The sequence below is a fragment of the Anoplopoma fimbria genome, chromosome 9, assembly GCF_027596085.1.
Source record: "Anoplopoma fimbria isolate UVic2021 breed Golden Eagle Sablefish chromosome 9, Afim_UVic_2022, whole genome shotgun sequence".
Taxonomy (NCBI): domain Eukaryota; kingdom Metazoa; phylum Chordata; class Actinopteri; order Perciformes; family Anoplopomatidae; genus Anoplopoma; species Anoplopoma fimbria.
Genome location: NC_072457.1, coordinates 19,370,501 through 19,391,651, shown reverse-complemented (window position 1 = coordinate 19,391,651; position 21,151 = coordinate 19,370,501). Strand labels below are relative to the sequence as shown.

Here is a 21,151-nt window from a genome sequence, read left to right as displayed (position 1 = left end):
GTGGACTCACTGAGGTGAGAAGAGACTCGGAGTTGTATTGTTACAAAGCGTAGAGAGAAAGAGTAAAAGAGTAACATGTAATTTTTGCCATTTCGAAGCTTGAGTTTGGTGATTTCGCAGTTGCCATCTCAGCTGACATCCCAGGCCGGTAGGGCAGCAGTTTATTTGTGTCTCCAAAAACTGTTACAAAATCACAGGTTTTAAAAAATGACTCAAATGACCGTTTTCTGATGTGACACAGCTGTAAGCTTTGGTCATGTTTGGTTTTGTGCTCGGATCACGATTAAAAAAGGAACCAATGTTGATTGTCGAGAATGGAAAAGGAATAGCCGTCCCCCATTTCAAGGTCAAAGTTCAAGACAGTCACTGGGAGTAAACTATGTTACACTTAAGTGTTGGTAAAGGTTGTGACCTGTCTATACAGTTAAAAGGTCAATAAGCTGCTAATATTTCAACTATATTTTAATGTTTGTTTGGAGGTAAAACTATAAAATATTCAGCTAGAGAAAAGTAGAAAATTTCCCCTAAAAGGACCACATTTGGTGAAGCAGGTTTCATATTTTCGTTCTTGTCTTCCTGATCGTGGTGCAACCACTGAGATTAACTGACTTGCCTCTTAGGGCTGTGTATCTTTTTGATTTGTGACCTCTAAAAACAACAATATTTTCTTGATATCTAAGGTTTAATTGTTCTGACATTTTAACAGTTCCATGGACACATTGTTGCCCTTTAAACTTATCAAAAATGTATTAGAGTAAAAAGACATTTGTATAAAATAAAAAAAAAGCAAACAAAGGTTGTCACAAAGAATTGAATTTGTGTACCAGACTACTGTTTTTGGTCTGATTTCATTGAATGCAGAGTCAACATGTTGTTTTTTATAAGTTCACTAAACACAGAATTTTTCAACCTTTTACTGAGGAGACAATTTTAAAAGCACAGACTTATTTAAGAAATCAAAATTTGACAGGAAAAATATCAAAATTGTTTTCATCATCCTTTTAATATCTTATTGACTAAAAAATGCATTTATATTTTTTATAAATGTTGACCGATGGATTTATTCTGACCTCCCATTTATTTTCTCCTTTGATCCTGTGAAGTCTCCGTCCAAAAGTCCTTATAATCTCTTGCATTACATTACATTACATTACATTGCAGTTTGATCTCTTAGGGGACATGGGATCAGGCCTCTGCATTGTTAGTTTTTCTACAATAATCCTGGTAGTGGAGGGAGAGGTCCCTGGTCACTGCATTAGTAATAATATATGAAGAACAAATGTAGTCCCATTTAGTTCTGGCTTAATCGTGTCTATAAGCACACAACTCTTCTATAAAATATCCTTCAGGTTTAAGAAAGTTTCTTAGTCTGAAAAGCTAACACTTTGTATTTATGTTTGTGTGTGTGATTTATTCATGAGTGTGTGTGTGTCTGTGTGTGAGTGTGTGTGTGTGTGTGTGTGTGAGTTTGTGTGTGTGTGTGTGTGTGTGTGTGTGTGTGTGTGTGTGTGTGTGTGTGTGTGTGTGTGTGTGTGTGTGTGTGTGTGTGTGTTCACGTCAATGAATCTGAACGTTTCTGGCAGAAAAGTGAATCAGGTCAGATAATATTAGCAAACCGGACAACGCTGAGAAAGAAACAAGGAGAGGCAGGGGGGGGGAGGTGAGTGTGTGTGTGTGTGTGTGTGTGTGTGTGTGTGTGTGTGTGTGTGTGTGTGTGTGTGTGTGTGTGTGTGTGTGTGTGTGTGTGTGTGTGTGTGTGTGTGTGTGTGAAAGAGAGTGAACTATAGACTATGAATAAAAGAGAGCAAAAGAAACATGAGGAGTTCAGTTATAAATATGGTGATTATTAGGGTCAGGGGGAATAAACAGGTTATAGGAAAACCTATTATAAGATAAATGAACTCCTTCATTTCCTCTGTATGGACATCGGTAGCTTTTACTCTCAGCCACTGGAAATGCACAGATTAAACATTTGACTTTGGCCTGGGAACTAGGTCGCCTAGCTTCTTTTTAACCGTAATAGTTTAAGTTGAACCTAAGTTGTAAGGGGACAGAGTGAGACATGACAGGACCAGCATGGCAGACAGACCTTTTAACATTTTAAATATTTATTTATAACATTATATTATCATGTGAAATTACTGATATTAATAGTTAATGTCCAGGTTTCCTCAGTCCAGAGAACACAGATCTTTTTTTCTAATCGTCATTTTAGATAATATCAAGTTAATATTTAATATAAAAACAATAAAAGAGTCTCATGACCATAATAAATGAATTGTGTAAGTTAACAGAGACACATGACAATCCACACAGGAGAGATGCTGTCTATTAAAGTCTGTCTATTAAAGATAAGATCCTGGTCAAACTGCAGAGCGAAGATCTTCCAGTCCAGGACAGAATCTTAAACCGCAAGGTTGCACCTTTTATTGAGGTAAGTTGACCTTTTTTTGTTCAGGTTTTATTAAGGAGCACATTGATGATCATTTTCTTTGCAGTAAGACGTATTTCCTCACAGTCCCTTTATGTTGTCTCTGCTGCTTCACTGACTAGATATGACACTTACAGATATAATACGGCTATCAGAAATACCTCTGAAGGGTTTGAACTAAAGAATTTAGAGAGATTGCAACAAAAAAAAGAAGGCAAACAGAAGCCACAATTATTTATCAAAAGACTTCCGCAACGAGAAGTCCCAGGGGACGGCCACATGTGGCCAGTGCAGCTGGGAGGGCACAGCTGGCTGCCGGTTCTCATTCCTGCTGCCGTGTGGAGCAGTTGAATTATTTGTGAACGCTTCTCACAGTGTCTGTCTAACCTCTTAAAATAGACCAGGGAGAGAGACACACACAGAGAGAGAGAGAGAGAGAGAGAGAGAGAGAGAGAGAGAGAGAGAGAGAGAGAGAAATCCTGATACATTCAAGGGTAGAGTGAAATTCAGCAGCAGGAATCGGAACCGAATCTTTAAGTTGTGTTGGAGGTTTTGAGTGCAATAAAATTACATAAAAACTTGTATTCGTGAAAGTACTCTCTCACACTGATATTAATCGTGATAGTAAACGGCACCATAAGAAGTAAAACTCAGCCAACAAGTGTAAGATTTCTCGCCAACAGAGACGTTTTGGGCTGACATAGCTGGTACTGTCACCAGCTAGCCTATAAAAAGTAGGTAACAATTCGCTCCACCAAGTGAAGCACACATTGATGTAATCAATAATTATATTACAATGATATATATCATTCTGAGATGGTCCATTTTGCATAATGAATACTTAAGTACTTCAGGTATACTGTATTTCGATTCTATTACTTTTGTACTTTTACTTCTTCATCCACTGATAACAGCATAGAAGGGCATCTTGTTCCCGAGAGCCCAACATGTGGCAACTGTAAAGATAATATCTATCAATTGTTGATGATTAACAATCATGTTGGTTAAAACTGTAAACTTTGCTCTAACAAGAGTCACATAAGATAAGATAAGATAAGATAAGATAATCCTTTATTAGTCCCGCAGCGGGGAAATTTGCAGGCTTACAGCAGCATAGAGTAAAGTGCACACAAGAGACATAGTAGAAGAAGACAAGATAAAAAATAAAAAATGAGAATAAAAAAAACAAGTATTATAAATAAGCAATAAAAAACAGTAGAAAATCAACAATAACTGAAATATTATATTTACAGACAGAAAAAAATATTTTAACTATTTTAACTATTATTGCACATGACCATAATAAATTCATCGTGGAAGTTTACAGAGACACATGACAATCCACACATGAGAGATGCTGTCTATTAAAGTCTGTCTATTAAAGATAAGATCCTGGTCAAACTGCAGAGCGAAGATCTTCCAGTCCAGGACAGAATCTTAAACCGCAAGGTTGCACCTTTTATTGAGGTAAGTTGACCTTTTTTTGTTCAGGTTTTATTAAGGAGCACATTGATGATCATTTTCTTTGCAGTAAGACGTTTTTCCTCACAGTCCCTTTATATTGTCTGCGCTGCGTCACTGACTAGATATGGCACTGGCAGATATGATATGGCTATCAGAAATATTCGTCTTCATTATCCTGATTCTGATTTCTAGCTCTTGGTCCTTCTTTGAGCACACACACCTCTTTCATTCTCCAATTTACATCAAAACTATGAACAATTTCACGGCATATATACTGTATTGTAAAGAAATAAAGGTTCTATATATTCTAAAATGAGTATAGACCACTTCACAACTGTAAAGTTAAAAATGTATAAAGTTAACGCTAACAAACTACCCAATTGTAGCATGAGCAAGAGTAACACAACAAGGCTGTAAAGGTGTATGTCATGACATTTTGTAGTCTCATTTGGCCACTTAATGGCAAAGGCTTTTAATGAGATGTAAAAGCTTCAGAATTCATAGGAGGGATATTTACTGATGAATTTTTACGTCGTAAAATAAAACGTTAAAATCCCTAAAGCTGCCACAGTTAACCACAGACCTTAATTCAGGCATCTAACCAAAAACCCATTCAAAAAACCCATTGATTTCCAGACAAGGGAACCGGAAGCGAAAAAATGCTTGCCAGTTTGACTAATCCATGCAGCACTCTATGGCATCAGGGGTTGACTCCTCTGATTCCAAAAAGAAGTCCGATTGTAGAGAAGTCTTTGACAAAAATGACCCTAATTCTCAGTTGGATTACCCCAGTTAACATTGTAAACATGAGTTTATGTTCTCCATCGTCAGTTTCAAGTCTGCTTCAATACAGCATGATGTTCATTTAGTAAATGATGGTCCATTTAGAGTCAAACAGACCATAAAGCAGGGAATGCTTTAGGGCGGGGCTACCTTGTGATTGACAGGTTCTACCGTTGTCTGTGTTTTGGTCTTACAACTTTAACCCCTTCACAATGTGTTTTCAGTTCATGAAAGATTCGATTAAGCTCCACCCTCTGGTGTTATTTCTGGTTGCCAAAAAACAAGATGGCCACACTTGGCATCTTTAATGTTTAGATATGTTGTATATGTTTATTTCCCATAGATGTTGCACCACACAGTTTTGGTGGTTTTGGTGGTCTGGGTGTCAGTGGATCATGCATTCTCTGCAGCTGCTACTTCTCCACAAATGGGTAAAAGTCATCCAACACACTCATATGCACAACAAATCCTACTATGCTCTCACATTGTACTTTCCTACATCATAGCTTTCTAAAATTGATATCTGAGAGAGATCTGCTTTATTTTCAGTAAATAAGGAGGTCAGCCACACAGAAGCCACAAAGAATGTTGAGATGACAGAAAAGGTCAACAGCACAAACTTCAAACAGTTGGAGAAATTAAGAATCCGGTCCATATATGTTGGGAGGAGCTGTAAGGACATCAAGGACAGATATAATGAAAAAGAAGGTGTTTCTTCTGACAATACTTTCAAATTAAACAAGATATTGATCGAAGTGTTGTAACCCTCTCTAACACATTTTTTTCCCAATAACATTTACTGTAATTTTTGCAGATGGGTTGTACTTCCTGACCACTGCTAACGGCATGGTCTATCAGACTTTCTGTGACATGACCACCGCGGGTGGCGGCTGGACTCTGGTGGCGAGCGTCCATGAGAACAATGTTCACGGGAGGTGCACGGTGGGCGATCGCTGGTCGAGCCAGCAGGGCAACAACGCCGACCTGCCGGATGGGGACGGGAACTGGTCCAACAGAAACACGTTCGGAGCAGCAGAGGGCGCCACGTCAGACGACTTCAAGGTACGTGAGCAACGTGGCAGTTACAGTGGGGGAAATAATTATTTGATCCCTTGCCGATTTTGTAAGTTTGCCCACTGACAAAGAAATGAACGATCTATAATTGTTATGGTAGGTTTATTTTAACAGTGAGAGACAGAATATAAAAAAAAAAAATCCAGAAAATCACATTATATAAAAGTTATAAATTAATTTGCATTTGATCGAGTGAAAAAAGTATTTGATCCCCAAACAAAACATGACTCAGTACTTAGTGGAGAAACCGTTGTTGGCAAGCACAGAGGTCAGACGCTTCTTGTAGTTGGTCACCAGGTTTGCGCACATCTCAGGAGGGATTTTGGTCCACTCCTCTTTGCATATCTTCTCCAAATCCTGAAGGTTTCGAGGCTGTCGCTTGGCAACTCTAAGCTTCAGCTCCCTCCACAGATTTTCTATGGGATTAAGGTCCGGAGACTGGCTAGACCACTCCATGACCTTAATGTGCTTCTTCTTGAGCCACTCCTTTGTTGCCTTGGCCGTATGTTTTGGGTCATTGTCGTGCTGGAAGACCCATCCACGACCCATGTTCAGTGTCCTGGCTGAGGGAAGGAGGTTGTTGCCCAGGATTTCACGGTACATGGCCCCGTCCATCCTCCCCTCGATGCGGTGAAGTCGTCCTGTCCCCTTAGCAGAGAAACCCCCCCCCAAAGCATAATGTTTCCACCTCCATGCTTGACGGTGGGGATGGTGTTCTTGGGGTTATAATCAGCATTTCTCTTCCTCCAAACACGGCGAGTTGAGTTGATGCCAAATAGCTCAATTTTGGTCTCATCTGACCACATTACCTTCTCCCAAGCCTTCTCTGAATCATTCAGTTGTTCATTGGCAAACTTCAGACGGGCCTGTACATGTGCCTTCTTGAGCAGGGGGACCTTGCAGGCGCTGTTACCAATGGTTTTCTTGGTGACTGTGGTCCCAGCTGTCTTGAGATCATTAACAAGTTCCTCCCGTGTAGTTCTGGGCTGATCCCTCACCTTTCTCATGATCATCGATACCCCATGAGGCGAGATCTTGCGTGGAGCCCCAGACCGAGGGCGATTGATGGTCATTTTGTGTTTCTTCCATTTCCGAATAATCGCACCAACAGTTGTCTCCTTCTCACCAAGCTGCTTGCCGATGGTCTTGTAGCCCATTCCAGCCTTGTGCAGGTCTACAAGCTTTGCCCCGATGTCCTTAGACAGCTCTTTGGTCTTGCCCATGGTGGAGAAGTTGGAATCTGATTGATTGATTCTGTGGACAGGTGTCTTTCATACAGGTAACAAGTTGAGATTCAGAGTACTTTCTTAAAGTGAAAGGACTAATCTAACCGATATGTGGGAGCCAGAATTGTTGCTGGTTGGTAGGGGCTCAAATACTTATTTCACTCAATCAAATGCAAATCAATTTATAACTTTTATATAATGTGATTTTCTGGATTCTTTTTTTTATATTCTGTCTCTCACTGTTAAAATAAACCTACCATAACAATTATAGATCGTTCATTTCTTTGTCAGTGGGCAAACTTACAAAATCGGCAAGGGATCAAATAATTATTTCCCCCACTGTATATAAATACAGCGGTGGAAAATGATTTCATTAACTGAAATTTTACTGAGAAAATGCTAAAAGTACAGTACTCAAGTGTGATTTGAGGTACTTTGCAAGTAGGCTATATGTGCAATTTCTTTCGACTTCCACTCACTATAATTCAGTGGGGAATATTTTACTTCATTTATCTGACAGTGGGCGTTACTGGTTAATTTCAGATTTCGATTTTTTCATTCAAAACTTATGATGGGATTCTAGAATAACAAAAGGTGGTGTCTAGTTGCAGTTTCACCAAAAAGAGAGACACATGGTTTCAGTTTAATAACAAAGATCATTCAATACACTCATGTTTATCTTGTGGCCCTTTGATGGAGCACAAGCCCCAGGTTGGGAAGCACTGTAACAAACTACTAAAACGTATATTAAGTATCTAAAACCATCTCTACCTCGAACGCCTACAACTAGTAAACAAGTAAAATGCTGTTTACACATTGATACATCAGTGATAACAAGGCGGAAACCTCCGGTTCTGAAAGGTGAAGCCAATGCAGAAGTGTCTTAAACCTGCATTCTCTCTAATGGCCGGCAGGGGGCGACTCCTTGGTTGCCAAACGAAGTTTGACTGTATGGAAGTCTATGAGAAAATGACCCTACTTCTCACTTGATTTATTACCTTGGTAAACACTGTGAACATGAGTTTATGGTCTAGTATCTAGTCTTCTTCAATACAGCATGATGTTCATTTAGTAAATGATGCTCCATTTAGAGTAAAGTAGGCCATAAAGCAGAGTATGCTTTAGGGTCGGGCTACCTTTTTGACAGGTCGCTATCGCTACCAATATACGGCGTCTCTACATCACTCTTTTGCAGGCCAAATATGATAATTTCCCTTTCCTGGTTGCAAAAAGCAAAGATGGCGACGGCAAAAACGCCAAACTCGAGGCTTCAAAACCATCGTTCACAAACCAGTGGGTGACGTCACAACGCCTACCTCCACTCCCTAAATACTTTTTATACTTTAAGTAGATTTTACTGCTTCTACTTTAACCACATGAAGCTGGTAATACTCCTATATCGTTATTCAAGTAGGATTTTGAATGCAGGACGTTTGCTTGTAATGGAGTATCTTTAGGTCACGTTGTTCAATCACTGCAGGAATGCAAAAAAACAGCAGGTGTGTCGGGCTTTAAGCTTCCACAAAACCACAGGTGGTTTCAATGATTGTGTCTGATTAGATCCTCTGGTCAGACCAGCGTCTCCTTCACTCTCCTACAGTGCAGTGTTGAGTGGGAAAATTCACACTCATTCCCTTCTGTGATTTTATTATAACATATAGTCGAGCTGTATTGTGCGTGGCGGCTCACTGCGGCGGCTTACAGGAACATCGGTACTGGTCAAGTTACATACATATTTTTATTTGTCAATAAAGATTAAAGGCCAGAGAAGTAAAAAAATAAGCAAAATGAAAAATTACTTTTTTTTTACTGATGCAAAAAATAAAGAAAAGCTAAAAGTCATTTAATCCACAATGAGAGTTGTAACAATAAGGTGTGCACTTTCACAGAATCCAGGATACTATGATATCGTGGCAGAAGACATGTCTGTGTGGCACGTTCCCAACAACTTCCCACTGGAGCACTGGAACCTGGCAGCCATTCTCCGCTACCACACTGACAACCGCTTCCTCCGCCTGTATGGAGGGAACCTCCTTCAGCTCTTCAAGGTGACTTAGTTGTGTAGCTATTTTGAAGTTATAGTGGTGTAAAGTAACTAAGTACAAAGTAGGGCAAGAACAATTTTGACGTGGTTACTAGTTACTTTGCATATTCAGATTAGTTTTACAAAATATAATTATTATTATCTCCACAAGGAGATAATAAGATCGGTCCAGTGTGTGCGTGAGTGAGTGTGGGTATTTCTGTGTTTGTCCACAGCTAAGCGTCTCAAAGCACCCCGCCAGTGACTCCGTCACAGCTCTGAAATGTCGCGGCAAAATCTCAAACAGGCGTTATTTGGATAAACTGACCACATATTGAGACTCTAAATGGTTATTTTCTCACATAAAAACATATAAAACTTAATCAAGTGACATAACAGCTTTAAGCCTGGTTAAAAATCGCACAAGACTGATGGCCGGTCTCAAGGAACCCAGACGCAATGCATTGTGGGGCAGTTGAGTATGTGCATAAATCTAATGTCTCATACTTAGAAATACTGGCTAACTTTGTACGTATATATCCATTTAACAAACACGTCTGACTGTATGCATGTAACAGGCGGAAATTAACACATGTTGACGGCTTTCATAGGAAAATTTAAGAATAATGAGGAGTAACTTTTTGTAACATATCATACGCGTTGTATAAGGATACGTTGAATTATGACAACCAATATTATAACAGATTAAGTAACCAGGCAGTATATAAATGTGTTAAAATTAGCCCAACCTTTACCTGCTGCAACATTAACATGATCATTAACCATAAATGCATTTGTAATTATAATGGGCCATTAAAATAATGAGCACTTTTGGTACTTTAGTATATTTTGATAACACATTTTACTTTTACTAAAGTACAATTTTGAATGCAGGACTTTTAAGCTACCACGAACAGAGTATTTCTACACTAATGTAATATTACTTTTACTTGGGTGAAAGAACTGAGTACTTTCCTCATTCCCATTCCTCCAGCAATATCCAGTGAGATACAACATTGGCTCGATCAGTGACAGAGGGCCGTCTATTCGTATCGTGTATGACCATGGAGACAAAGAGTCCACCAGAATGTTATATGGACCCAATCCAAGAGGTAAATGTAATGAGAGGGAAATACAGATAATATTATTCAATATTCAATCATTTTTCAAGGTTAAAGGTTACCCTTGAATGGTAAAACTGCTAAGAGATTAACTAACTCTTAATTCATCCATGTGAACAAGAACAACTGCCATTTTTTTCTTCCTGTTTCTATGAAAGCGGAGATTGAACCAGGTTTCATCACATTCAGACCAATAAACAACGAACGTTCAGCCATGGCTATCTGCTCCGGGGTAAAGCCGACCTCTGGCTTCAACACCGAACATGTGAGTCTGACACTTCTGCTGTCGGTCAGTCAACACAGAATATAATACACAGAATAGTAATAGTCTTCTTTTGTGTGTGTGTGTGTGTGTGTGTGTCTCCAGTACTGTATAGGAGGAGGTGGATATTTCGATCCTAGGCAGTGTGGGGACTTCCCGTCATTTGACTGGGACAGTCTGGGAGCGTGCCAAGGCTGGAGCCCTTCCAAAGAGATGACTGAGGCTGCTGTTTTACTGTTCTACCGCTGATGGATTATTTGCACATGTAGCTTATGACCATTGTTTCCAGGCCATCAACAACCACAGTTGTAGCCAGCATGTGATTCATTCTTCAATGAACTGGCCTCGTGTTTCTATTTGTGTCCTTAAAGAGCAGCCCAAATATTACTTTCATTACTATCATTTGTAATGATGCCGTACACCAGCAGATGGAGCTGTTTAACTGCATATTCAAATAAAAATATTTTGCATTCTTGCAAGCTTTTTGAGTACAGAGTGTCTTAAATTCTGTGCGGTGCCTTCATAAGCTTTGTAATCCAGCAAGGAACAACATTGTGTTTTTAAATAATTTATAAAAGTAATAAATCCAACATAAATGTCTCAGATAAATCCATTTATCTTGAGATAAATGAGTTGAAGGAGTTGTTGTGGTCATTAGCTGTTAACTGAAGGCTACTGCTACTGAGGGCAAGATGTATCCCAGGATGCACTGGGTTGAATCTATCAACGAATCAGTAGCTGCGTTGCTGACTGGGCGGGTGCACTAAACAGTGCTGATTCGGTTGAAAGGTGTTTTTAGATTTGGGTGTCTTTGTCTCCCGAATGAGTCCAACTTAAAAAATAGTACATTCTTAGAATTTTGGCAAAAACAATGTCAGTATAGTTTTTTTTCTATTGTTGTTGTTTGCTCTAATACAAAAACACTTAAATATGGGGCTGGCATTTTTTTCAGTCTCCACATTTTTATTGTTAACAAATCCCATGAATAGACTAAACATGTTTTTAGGTTATGTAACAAAAACAGGACCAAGAGTTTATTTCTTGGGGACTATTTACAGCTTCGGATTAATTCACATTTGGTACGCTTAGCCAACTATGCCAGTATTAACAGCAGCAAGTCGGTCTATGTGGGGTTAACTCAAATAAACTCATGCCAGTGTTCAGCACAATGAAGCAACGGCTTGGCGCGCATGTGAAAGATTACTATTACAAAGTAAAAGGATAACATTTAAAAATGTTTAAGGTTTACATTGACTTCAGAGGGTTGAAATAATTTTTGGGATGGTGGCAAAAAGTACTGGAGCCTTGTACACAGATAATGTAATAAAACAACATCATCAATGATCAGCATTAATATCAGCGGCAATAAAACATGATAACAGATCTCTAAAAGTTATATTTGCTCCCTTTTTTCTTTGGTGCTGATCCGATCCGTGACTTTGGTCTCTGACACAAACCAAACCGTGAGTTTCATGATCTGTTGCACCAATAGTTTCTTATAGTATTGGGACAACAATGAAGGAACACAGAGTAATAAACTATGTCACGCTTCGGCTACACAGGCAGCAGTTAATGCAGGAAAAAGAAAACATTTTTGTTTTTGTTCTTTTCATTGGTTTTGTTGGCAACAAGAACAAACCAGGCTGAGCATTTATAGTGGGACTAAACTGGTTTTACAGTTATGTGCATGCTCTAAATCCCTCTAATGGAAGGTGGGTGAACATGTGAGATCTGGGAAGGTTCTTTGTTTGAGAGAGAAGAGGTGCATGTGTTGATGAAGACGGATTGAAGGGGAACGTTTCCGACTTGGACCTCTTTGTGCATCAAAAATAAAAAGCAAAAGGCGAGAAGTGTGAGGTAAATATTGTGTTTAATAAACAAACATCAGTCAGGGAACTGACATTAGTCTTGGGATGGAGAAGAGGGGAATATAAAGCACAATGCACATGTGTAGGAGGGGGGGACGTTTTTATCTGTTACACAAGGTGCCCCCGTACAGTAGGAGCAGGAAGTTCTATATAACATACAGATCAGGATCCAAGTCTACGGTACAAAAACTTAGCAGCAACATGTTAACATCGGAGACCGGGGGGGGGGGGGGAGGGGCTAACAAAGTAGTTTCATTTAGAAAAAGTCACAGTATTCTTTAAGCATAAATTTGTTAAAAAGGTAAAAACAGTTCCTAAGCATCCTCTAGGGTCAATGCTACTCACGAGATTGTTTGTGTGAAATACATAGGTAGGGAAAAAAATTATCTATACATTTATACTCTAATATAAAGACCTTCTGGTAATGGCACAGTACAAACTCTCAAACGCGACAAAAAAATATACAATGTCTTCACGTCACATTTGCAGATTAAAATGTAACTAAGGTCTCTGGCAAGCACGGTAGTTCAGTGATCCCAAAAAAAACAAAACACTTCTCTTCAACCAAAATAAAGGACACCATTTTTGTTAGTTCAGCTATCTTGACAGATTATGTCTTTTTTTTTTTAATACAAAAATAAGGACAAATATAAATTAATATATATTAAAAGAATCAGATTGATACATAGGGGATCTACTGAATAAGTACAGGTATTTATGATACAATAAATACTTGTCATTCATGACTGGGGGGGGGTAGATAAACAGAGAGTACTGTATCTAACCTGGCAGGTATTATGTGTAACTCCTCTACATGTGAAAGCACTTGTGTGTGTGTGTGTGTGTGTGTGTGTGTGTGTGTGTGTGTGTGTGTGTGTGTGTGTGTGTGTGTGTGTGTGTGTGAGTGTGTTGTTCAGTAGCTGTAAGAAATACCAGGAGTTTGAGCACAGCTGTGTGTGGGATTGTGTTCAAAATCTCCAAGGGTTCAGGAGGTCGACAGTGGTGGTTTCTTGTGTGGGGGGGTTATCGTTGCCCGCCGTCTCCCGTGCTCTCAATGCAGCGCCTCCTAGCGGTGAGTCCGTGGTACTACCAGTTAAGGTTACTCCTAAAAACACACAAGTCACAGACGGGAAGCAGGAAGTCTACGGGGGAGCGGTTCGCCATCAGCGACCGGTCGCCCCCCCGGGGGGGGAAGAGACAAGCGTAGCACGCCGTCGGCATCGTCACGACCAACGAAAAAGAAGTAAGGAAAAAGTCAACTCTTCTGTGTTTTTTTTTTTTTGTCTTTTTCTCCACTTCATAATAAAAAATAAGTCTGTTTTTGTACTTTACAATACAATTCAACATCCCCACCGAGGAAGCATCAATCATCAGTCCAGCACTGACAAAGAAAAGAAACTCTTTTTTACGTTTCTCTTGTTGTTTTTTTTGCCTTTTTTTCTTTTTAAGGGTTTTTAAAAAACAAACAGGGATGGTCGGGGGGGGGGAGGGAAGGGGACCGTGGAGGGTGAAGGGGTTTCTCTCAGAGAGGAATCGGGGACATTGGACATCAAGGCGGGCAAGAAGATTAATCTGGAGGGGAGAGAATCTCTTTTTTCAAATTTTTATGAGGAACACTTTGTACAGCCACACTTGACCACTTTCTCCACTTCCTGGACAAAAGACGAGCCGTCGGTGCACTGGAAGGTGTATTTCCTGCGTTTGCTGCGGAGGGGGGTGCAGCAGGTGCCCTGTCCGTCTGCTCCCCCCGGGCAGCTGCCCCGGCACTCTAGGCGGGAGACCTTCTCCTGGGTTTGGCACGCCGCGTAGCCTTGCTGCCTCTGGTAGACATCTCGGACCCGTTCACCTCGGCAGGCCACCTCTGCGGGCGTGAAGAGGGAGGTGGAGGAGTTACGAGTTAATCATAAGAATAGTGAAAACAACTTAACAGTCATTCAAAGAGACAGTGGAGAGGACAAGACGAGGGCATGACAGTGAGACAGGGTGACGCCATGGATGATGACACACTAGTACAACAAGCACACTGAAAACACTGACCTGAAACATCCATTATCTTTGTGGCATGTCCAAAATGCCACAAAGATAATGAACAAAATAATGTTTTTAAGAAACAAAAAATGATTTGTCTTTTAACCTTACAAAATCGAGCAGTTACAGGAGGGAATTCTTTACAAATAAACTATTCATATTGGGATATAACAAGTTAGTTTATGTTAAAAAACAGCGTATGCTCATACAACGGTTCGAATGATATCTTACGAAAAGTGAATCTTTTTTTTTTCACGTTTTTTCGTGCGAAAGCCTGCAACACGTGTCAATTAACGCTGGTTACATGAATACAGTCCTTTCAAAATAAACTTGCCGTATTCACAGAAAACACTGTAGTTAGGTTTAGGCAACAAAACTGCTTGGATGGTTTTTGGGAAAAGATCCTGAAATACTTGGTTATGTTTAGGCAACAAAACCGCTTAGTTAGGTTTAGGAAAAGTTCATTGTTTGGGTTAAAATAACTAAGGAAGTCACGTTACTGAAGTACAGAAGTAAAGTGACAAATAAATCAACCCTGACTTTTTGTTTCACACGAGGACCGAGCAGCACTTCTTTGTTCATGATTACGTGGATAAAATACAAAAGAATTCCCAGGCATTATTTTTCCTAGGTATACCTACGGATGTGGGATGGGACTAGCCTGTAACAAATAGATTGTATATCTTACTAGAAAGAGTCTAATACTCTGATACAAAATGAGAAAGAATCATTCTTAAATAAAATAATATCTTGAATTGTCGTTTTGCTGTGTGTAAATTTAAGATGACAAATATAAAGCAAACGACTTGCTGCGTGTTGAATGAGGTGAAAGCAAGGTGAGGCAGTGGGTGGATGAAGTGGAACCAAGAAAGAAAAAGTTGGGAAAAAAAGGGTGACAGTAAGATGTGATCAGACAGTCTCACCTGAGTAACCCCCCGCGAGGGATTAAGAGGAAGCTCAGGAGATGCTGAGTTGAAAAAGCAAGGGGTTAGAAGCGTAATGCAGAGACATTGGACACTGTTAGACACACACACACACACACACACACCCACAAACTGCTAATAGACGGCAAAGCAGAAGCTTAGAGGACAAGAGAAACATACTTTGGTTTGAACAGCTAGTACGGCAAAAGTTATTATTTTTAGAAGAATGTTAGTAATGAGGCTTAATAATTTTTTTCCTCACCTCTGTCGCACGCCTCTCCCGTGTACCCGCCGTTACACTCGCAGTACGCTTTGCCCAGGCCCGACACTCTGCATTTGCCGTGCTTGCAGCGAGACGGACTGCAGGGGTTGGCTGTGTCCTGCTCCTGCTCGTCACACAGGACGCCAGCGAAGCCGGGCTGGCAGCGGCAGGAGTAGGAGTAGGAGTTGATTGGGAGGCAAGTGCCATGGATACACCTGAGGGCGGAGGAGGGGAAGACGGGGGGGATGGTAAAGACGGGGTAAGAATATCCCGGCCAAACTGTGGTTTTAACCCTCTGAACCCCAAAAGCATGTTTTCTTTAAAGCCATTGCCAAAACTACAGGCAGAAGCTTTACTAAACCTAATTCTGCAGATTTTCATCTTTTTTTCCGACTTTAAACATGTCATGTGTCTGAGACCAACAGTCACTTGTTAACAGCTCCATGATACTGCCGACTGAACTGCAGGCTGTTCACACAGTGCATTGAGGGAAGGACAGGAGAGGCTGCTAGTAGAGTCCCATGTTGGATATATAGATTCCAGTGTTTTCCAGAAATTCACCGTGCGTTTTTTTATGATTTATGGCATGGCAACTGTGTTATACTGCACAAAATACATTTTTGAGTTCTCTCTGCTTCAGCCATGTTTTTGCTGTTTCCATAGAGCTGCAAGACTTATATATTGCAGTGAAAATCATAGTCACAGAGAGTAAAATGTAACAGAAGCAAAAAAAAAAAGGTTGCTCCCCGGGTGCTTTTAGCAGCCCGCTGCTAAACAGGGATGGCTCAAATGCAGAAGAGAAATTTCGTGTAAGAATGTAACTATGTGTGTAAGTGTACATGACCAAATAAAGCTGATATTCATATTCAAAACGCCTTGAAACAGCTCGGGGTTTTAGAGGGTTAAACCCATACCAGTTCTGTGGTCACCAACGAGTCACCAACACGCAGACACAGAGGCACAAAAAACACTCACTTGTTGCCGTCGCAGGGGTTGTTGACCTGCTGGTCGCACACCGCTCCCGTCCAGCCCGGGTGGCAGGTGCAGGTGAAGCCGCGATGCCCGGTCGGGTGGCAGTCTCCCTGGATGCAGGCGCCCCTCTGGCAGGGCTGGCAGCCCGCCTCCACCCCGTGGCCCAGCCACTGTGTGGTGGTTCCCAGTGCGGCCCCGGAGCCCGGAGCCACTGCCCCCTGTCCGGCCCCCAGGTCCTGGAGCTTCCCGTTGATGTACAGGTTACGGAGGCAGCCGTGGAAGCTGGTGCCGTTGCTTCCGCCCGAGCTTTGCTGCAGGGACGAGAGGCCCCCAGAGGCCGAGGCACGTTCCGGCATACCTGGAGGAGGAAAGGATTACAGAGGGGTACATAAGTCTACATCAGGAGTGCACAAATCCTTTTTTATATTGTGGCTTTCATACATAAGAGGGTAGATTAAAATAAACTGGATTATATAGTTAAACTAGCATTAATAGTTATTTAAACACCCTAAAATGGTTTAGTTTGAGTTTCCCCCGGTTGGATGTTCTGAACTGCAGTTTACCTTTTTCTTGAGCACTCCACTAAAAAGAGCAGTAATCTAGTCAGCCAGCGATAAGGGGCTCATTTATTTCTCATTATGGTCAGTCATTCACACAGACAAACAGACTATTCCTTACCTCCCAGGTAAAGCGGAGAGTCTATGTTGAGCGTGGACTGTTTGCTGATGGAGTTGATGGATTTGGGCGGCCCGCCGTCGATGGACAGAGACAAAGTCTGGTCCGATGCGACCAACTCCACAGCGTGGAAGCTGCCATCGTTCACTGTCTCCACGCTGAGAGAGAGAGAGAGAGAGAGAGAGAGAGAACGTCTGTATCATCCATCATGTGAATGTGAGCTGGACGTTTCTGCTTGTATGTGCATGTACCTGTATATAGCAGAGGGAGGGTAAGATCCGGTTTCGTAGCTGACCCTGAGGCGTCCCCTGTACAGCTCCATGGCGATGTGATCGTTGTCCCCTTTGTACAGCAACACGCCACTGTCCTCGTCTGTGGCAATCTGAAAACGCAGCGGTATATACGTCTTAATGACCAAAAGAAATAAAAAGTCTCATAGCCTGAGTAAAGAAGTCCAATATGTACTCTCTTTTAGCTCTGTTTTTGGTCTCTACCAGCCCAGTTTGTGCCTATTAGCATACATTTGGGTCTCTAAAAGACATTCAACCAGCGAAACTGATGGTTTGCGTTAGATCTGTAAACCGGATATACGCGAATACATAAGAGGCCCAAACCGTGTCTAGTTTTCTACAAACTCCTCAGAGAATGTAGGTGTTCAGCTGCCAAACATCAACGATGTTCACCAGCTAGTCACTAACTGCGTCTCTCTGTCGTCAGGTCCTTTGCAAGAAGTGCGCAGTGTTCTTTTTAAGAGCATTTTCCACAGAGAACAGCTTCTTGCTGCGTCTGAAAACGTCGCCATGAGAGCGGCGAGAATGATCACCTGAATGATCAAACTGGGTATGAAGCTCTCACCTGCAGGCTGATGTTGGTCTCCGGCGAGAGGAGACTTGAGGGGAGTTGCAGGTAGGACTCGCGGTTGACGAAGTTGACGCTGACTAGTGTCTCGCAGCGCTCGCCCTCGTAGCCATGGAGGCACTGGCAGCGCGGGTCCGTTCCCATGACAACGCACTGTGCCCCGTTCAGGCACTCATGGTTGTCACATGGGCTGGTGCGAGGGAGGACCATCGGGGGAGAGAACTCGCAGAACAACCCACTGCAACACACACACACGCACAGACATTGAATACAAGTGTGCCTGAAATTGTGTACTTTACGTATGATGGTGGTACATCAAGTTGTGAGTTCCAAAGAACTACTAATGTACTAGGAATGTTCTTCATAATCATATCATTAGTCAGGTGTACACTGCTGCTATCAACCACACCACAGTCACTTTACCTGCAGTATTTGTCTGTATGTGCCCATGTATAGTTTTCTATTTGTTAAATTTAAGTTCATTTTTAATATATACATTCCTTCAATTACTTATTTCTGTAAATTCCTTTTTATCTGTACTTTAGCGGCGATTAAGGTTTATCTAATCTTCCTGTCTTCCAAACCTCCAAATTGGAGATTTGAGAATTAAAAAAGAGCTAGATAGATAGATAGATAGATAGATAGATAGACGGATAGATAGATAGATAGATAGATAGATAGATAGATAGATAGATAGATAGATAGATAGATAGATAGCATAGATAGATAGATAGATAGATATAACTGATAGTGAACACAAGGGGGAGCCACTTCTACACCACACACTGAAAATAAATACACATGACATGATATGTTACATGTTTTACATGTTGTTTTTTTATCAAAAAGAAAAAAAGACTTTGCCACATTAAAAACAATGTAAGAATTAGTTTGAACTGTTTAAAAGGAATGGAAGATAAAGTCAACAATGCAAACATGTACATGCACTGCACAAATACTACTATAAACACTGATATCACCGGTCTGTGTGAGCTCCTGCTGCATGAGCTCCTCACCTGTATCCCTCTGGACAGACGCAGGTGTATCCATTGACCGCGTCGATGCACTGGCCTCCGTTCTGACACTTGTTCTCTTCACAGTCGTCATAGTCCAGATCGCAGTGCTCACCCACGTAGCCTGGAGTGCACTCGCACCTGCGATGAACACACACACACACACACACACATGCATGTTGATGCTGGACTTTAATCCTCAGATTGAGCAGCAGTGTTCTTGGTTAAACATACAGACAACCTGGATAATGTACAAAGACATAGTAATATCACAAGAATACACATACACATGTAGGACAGCCACCGGGAGCTACACACACACACACACACACACACACACACACACACACACACACCACACACACACACACACACACACACACACACACACACACACACACACACAGGCACAGACCCACTACACTGACCCCAGCACACATTGCAAGGGAGCAAAACTCTTGCTAGGTTCAGATAAAATCTTTACAGGACACCTTACGAGGGAGCCCAAATCACACACCCAACACCTCCCCTCCACAAACACACACACACACACACACACACACACACACACACACACACACACACACACACACACACGCTGCTTTTCTCTGCAGGGGATAAAGCAGCAACCGAGAAATAGGCAGCAACTTATTTTAGCCTGAGAAATGTCAGTACTTAAAACCTGTGGGAGAAAAACAATAAACACTGCTAACTCCACCAACTCTGCATACGTGTGTGTGTGTGTGTGTGTGTGTGTGTGTGTGTGTGTGTGTGTGTGTGTAGTTCACTCACTTGTATCCCTTAGGGGTCAAAATGCACTTTGAGTCGTGCTGACATGGGTTCAGCTCTGGAGCGCAGAAATCCAGTTTCTCTTCACAAAGCTCTCCTGGGAATACAAACACACACACACACACAACACAACAAATAATGAGTGAAATTAATATATAAATCCCCTATATATTTGTTTATATTTGTGCATCTTTGTATGATTGAGCATTACTGTGTGTACATGCAGAACTGCAGGCCAAAAACTGTGTGTGTGTGTGTGTGTGTGTGTGTGTGTGTGTGTGTGTGTGTGTGTGTGTGTGTGTGTGTGTGTGCATGTGTGTGTGTGTGTGTGTGTTGCATGGGCGTGTACCCTAATGATGGATGACTCTCTGACCAACACAGCGGTCTGATAAATGATCTCATCTCTGGGAGTGTCATATTCCTGATACTATCCCCCGCGTGCCTCCAGACGTTCCTGAGACTCCGAGCGAATCGCTGATGAGGCGTCGGGGAATAAACCGATACTCCTGACAGCACAAAGTCCACTCTGGGAATAATTACATGATCGCCCGGGGATCGATGGGAACGCGAGTGAAACAGGGGGGGATGCACGTTTGGAGCGTTCGGAGCTTCAGTAGTAACAGTGCAGCCTCACTTATGTAGAAGCATTTGTATTGGCTTGTTTTTAAATGGGAGTCCTCATTATAATTAAACAGTGGTGTCTTCTTGTCCCAGTCTATTAGCTTTGGATTGCATCTGTAAATGGCTTTAATAAAGAGTACCATTAATGGAACCCGTGAGTTGGATCTAAAACACTACAACTGCTTGTTTGTCATCCGACAAGTTAAAGTTTCTGTAAAAAATGCAAAGTGTGGCGAGACAGAGCAGATTTTATTTCAAGCAGATGTTTTAATCGTATTTCTGTGTGAGACTAGCTCATTAAAAAGAAGCTGTGTTGGCTTAAAGAACATTTTTGAAACTGTGAGTTTGATATTTAAGTTGCATGCTGCAGATACTTCAGAGTGACACGGTCCTGCTGCCAGAGGGACTTAATATTCCCCGCCAGTTCTGGAGTGACAACCAATGCAAAATCGCATTTGTATTCTCTCTAATGGCCATCAGGGGGCGACTCCTCTGGTTGCAAAACGTCTGATTGTATAGAAGTCTATGAGAAAATGACCCTACTTCTTACTTGATTCATTACCTTAGGAAACACTGTCAACATTTTGGACTCAATCTCTAGTTTCAAGTCTTCTTCAATACGGCATGATGTTCATTTAGTAAATGAAGGTCCATTTAGAGTCGAATAGACCATAAAGCAGAGTTTGCTTTAGGGCTGGCTTGCAGTGATTGACAGGTTGCTGCCACCACCAGCATCTCTACATCAGTCCTCCTCAGTC

At 41.5% G+C, this 21,151-nt stretch overlaps 2 protein-coding genes across 2 annotated transcripts in view; one reads left to right on the top strand and one right to left on the bottom strand.

Annotated features, from left to right (window-relative positions):
• The first annotated feature begins 5,021 nt into the window (after nt 1–5,021).
• Nucleotides 5,022–10,805, top strand: LOC129096141 (intelectin-like). Its single transcript, XM_054604822.1, has 7 exons — nt 5,022–5,115; nt 5,207–5,386; nt 5,493–5,740; nt 8,868–9,026; nt 9,996–10,113; nt 10,281–10,387; nt 10,490–10,805. The coding sequence occupies exons 1-7, from the start codon at nt 5,022–5,024 to the stop codon at nt 10,631–10,633; spliced, it is 1,050 nt and encodes a 349-aa protein (XP_054460797.1). The 3' UTR covers nt 10,634–10,805.
• Nucleotides 10,806–13,085: 2,280 nt separating this feature from the next.
• slit2 (slit homolog 2 (Drosophila)) overlaps nt 13,086–21,151 on the bottom strand; it is an 85,828-nt gene continuing 77,762 nt past the window's right edge. Inside the window, exons 31-38 of the mRNA XM_054604299.1 lie at nt 19,776–19,869; nt 18,987–19,124; nt 17,968–18,208; nt 17,364–17,494; nt 17,116–17,270; nt 16,441–16,795; nt 15,466–15,680; nt 13,086–14,113 (exon numbers count right to left, since the gene is read on the bottom strand). Coding sequence (XP_054460274.1) covers nt 13,857–14,113; nt 15,466–15,680; nt 16,441–16,795; nt 17,116–17,270; nt 17,364–17,494; nt 17,968–18,208; nt 18,987–19,124; nt 19,776–19,869 — 1,586 coding nt within the window. The 3' untranslated portion in view covers nt 13,086–13,856. The remainder of the gene's footprint in view (nt 14,114–15,465; nt 15,681–16,440; nt 16,796–17,115; nt 17,271–17,363; nt 17,495–17,967; nt 18,209–18,986; nt 19,125–19,775; nt 19,870–21,151) is intronic.

What these genes read in the sequence shown, in the direction of transcription:
- LOC129096141 (XM_054604822.1), top strand. Translation starts at nt 5,022, where the DNA reads ATGTTGCACCACACAGTTTTGGTGGTTTTGGTGGTCTGGGTGTCAGTG. An exon ending in ATATGGACCCAATCCAAGAG is followed by an intron (nt 10,114 to 10,280) that starts GTAAATGTAATG and finishes TTTCTATGAAAG; the next exon opens with CGGAGATTGAACCAGGTTTC. An exon ending in CTGGCTTCAACACCGAACAT is followed by an intron (nt 10,388 to 10,489) that starts GTGAGTCTGACA and finishes GTGTGTCTCCAG; the next exon opens with TACTGTATAGGAGGAGGTGG.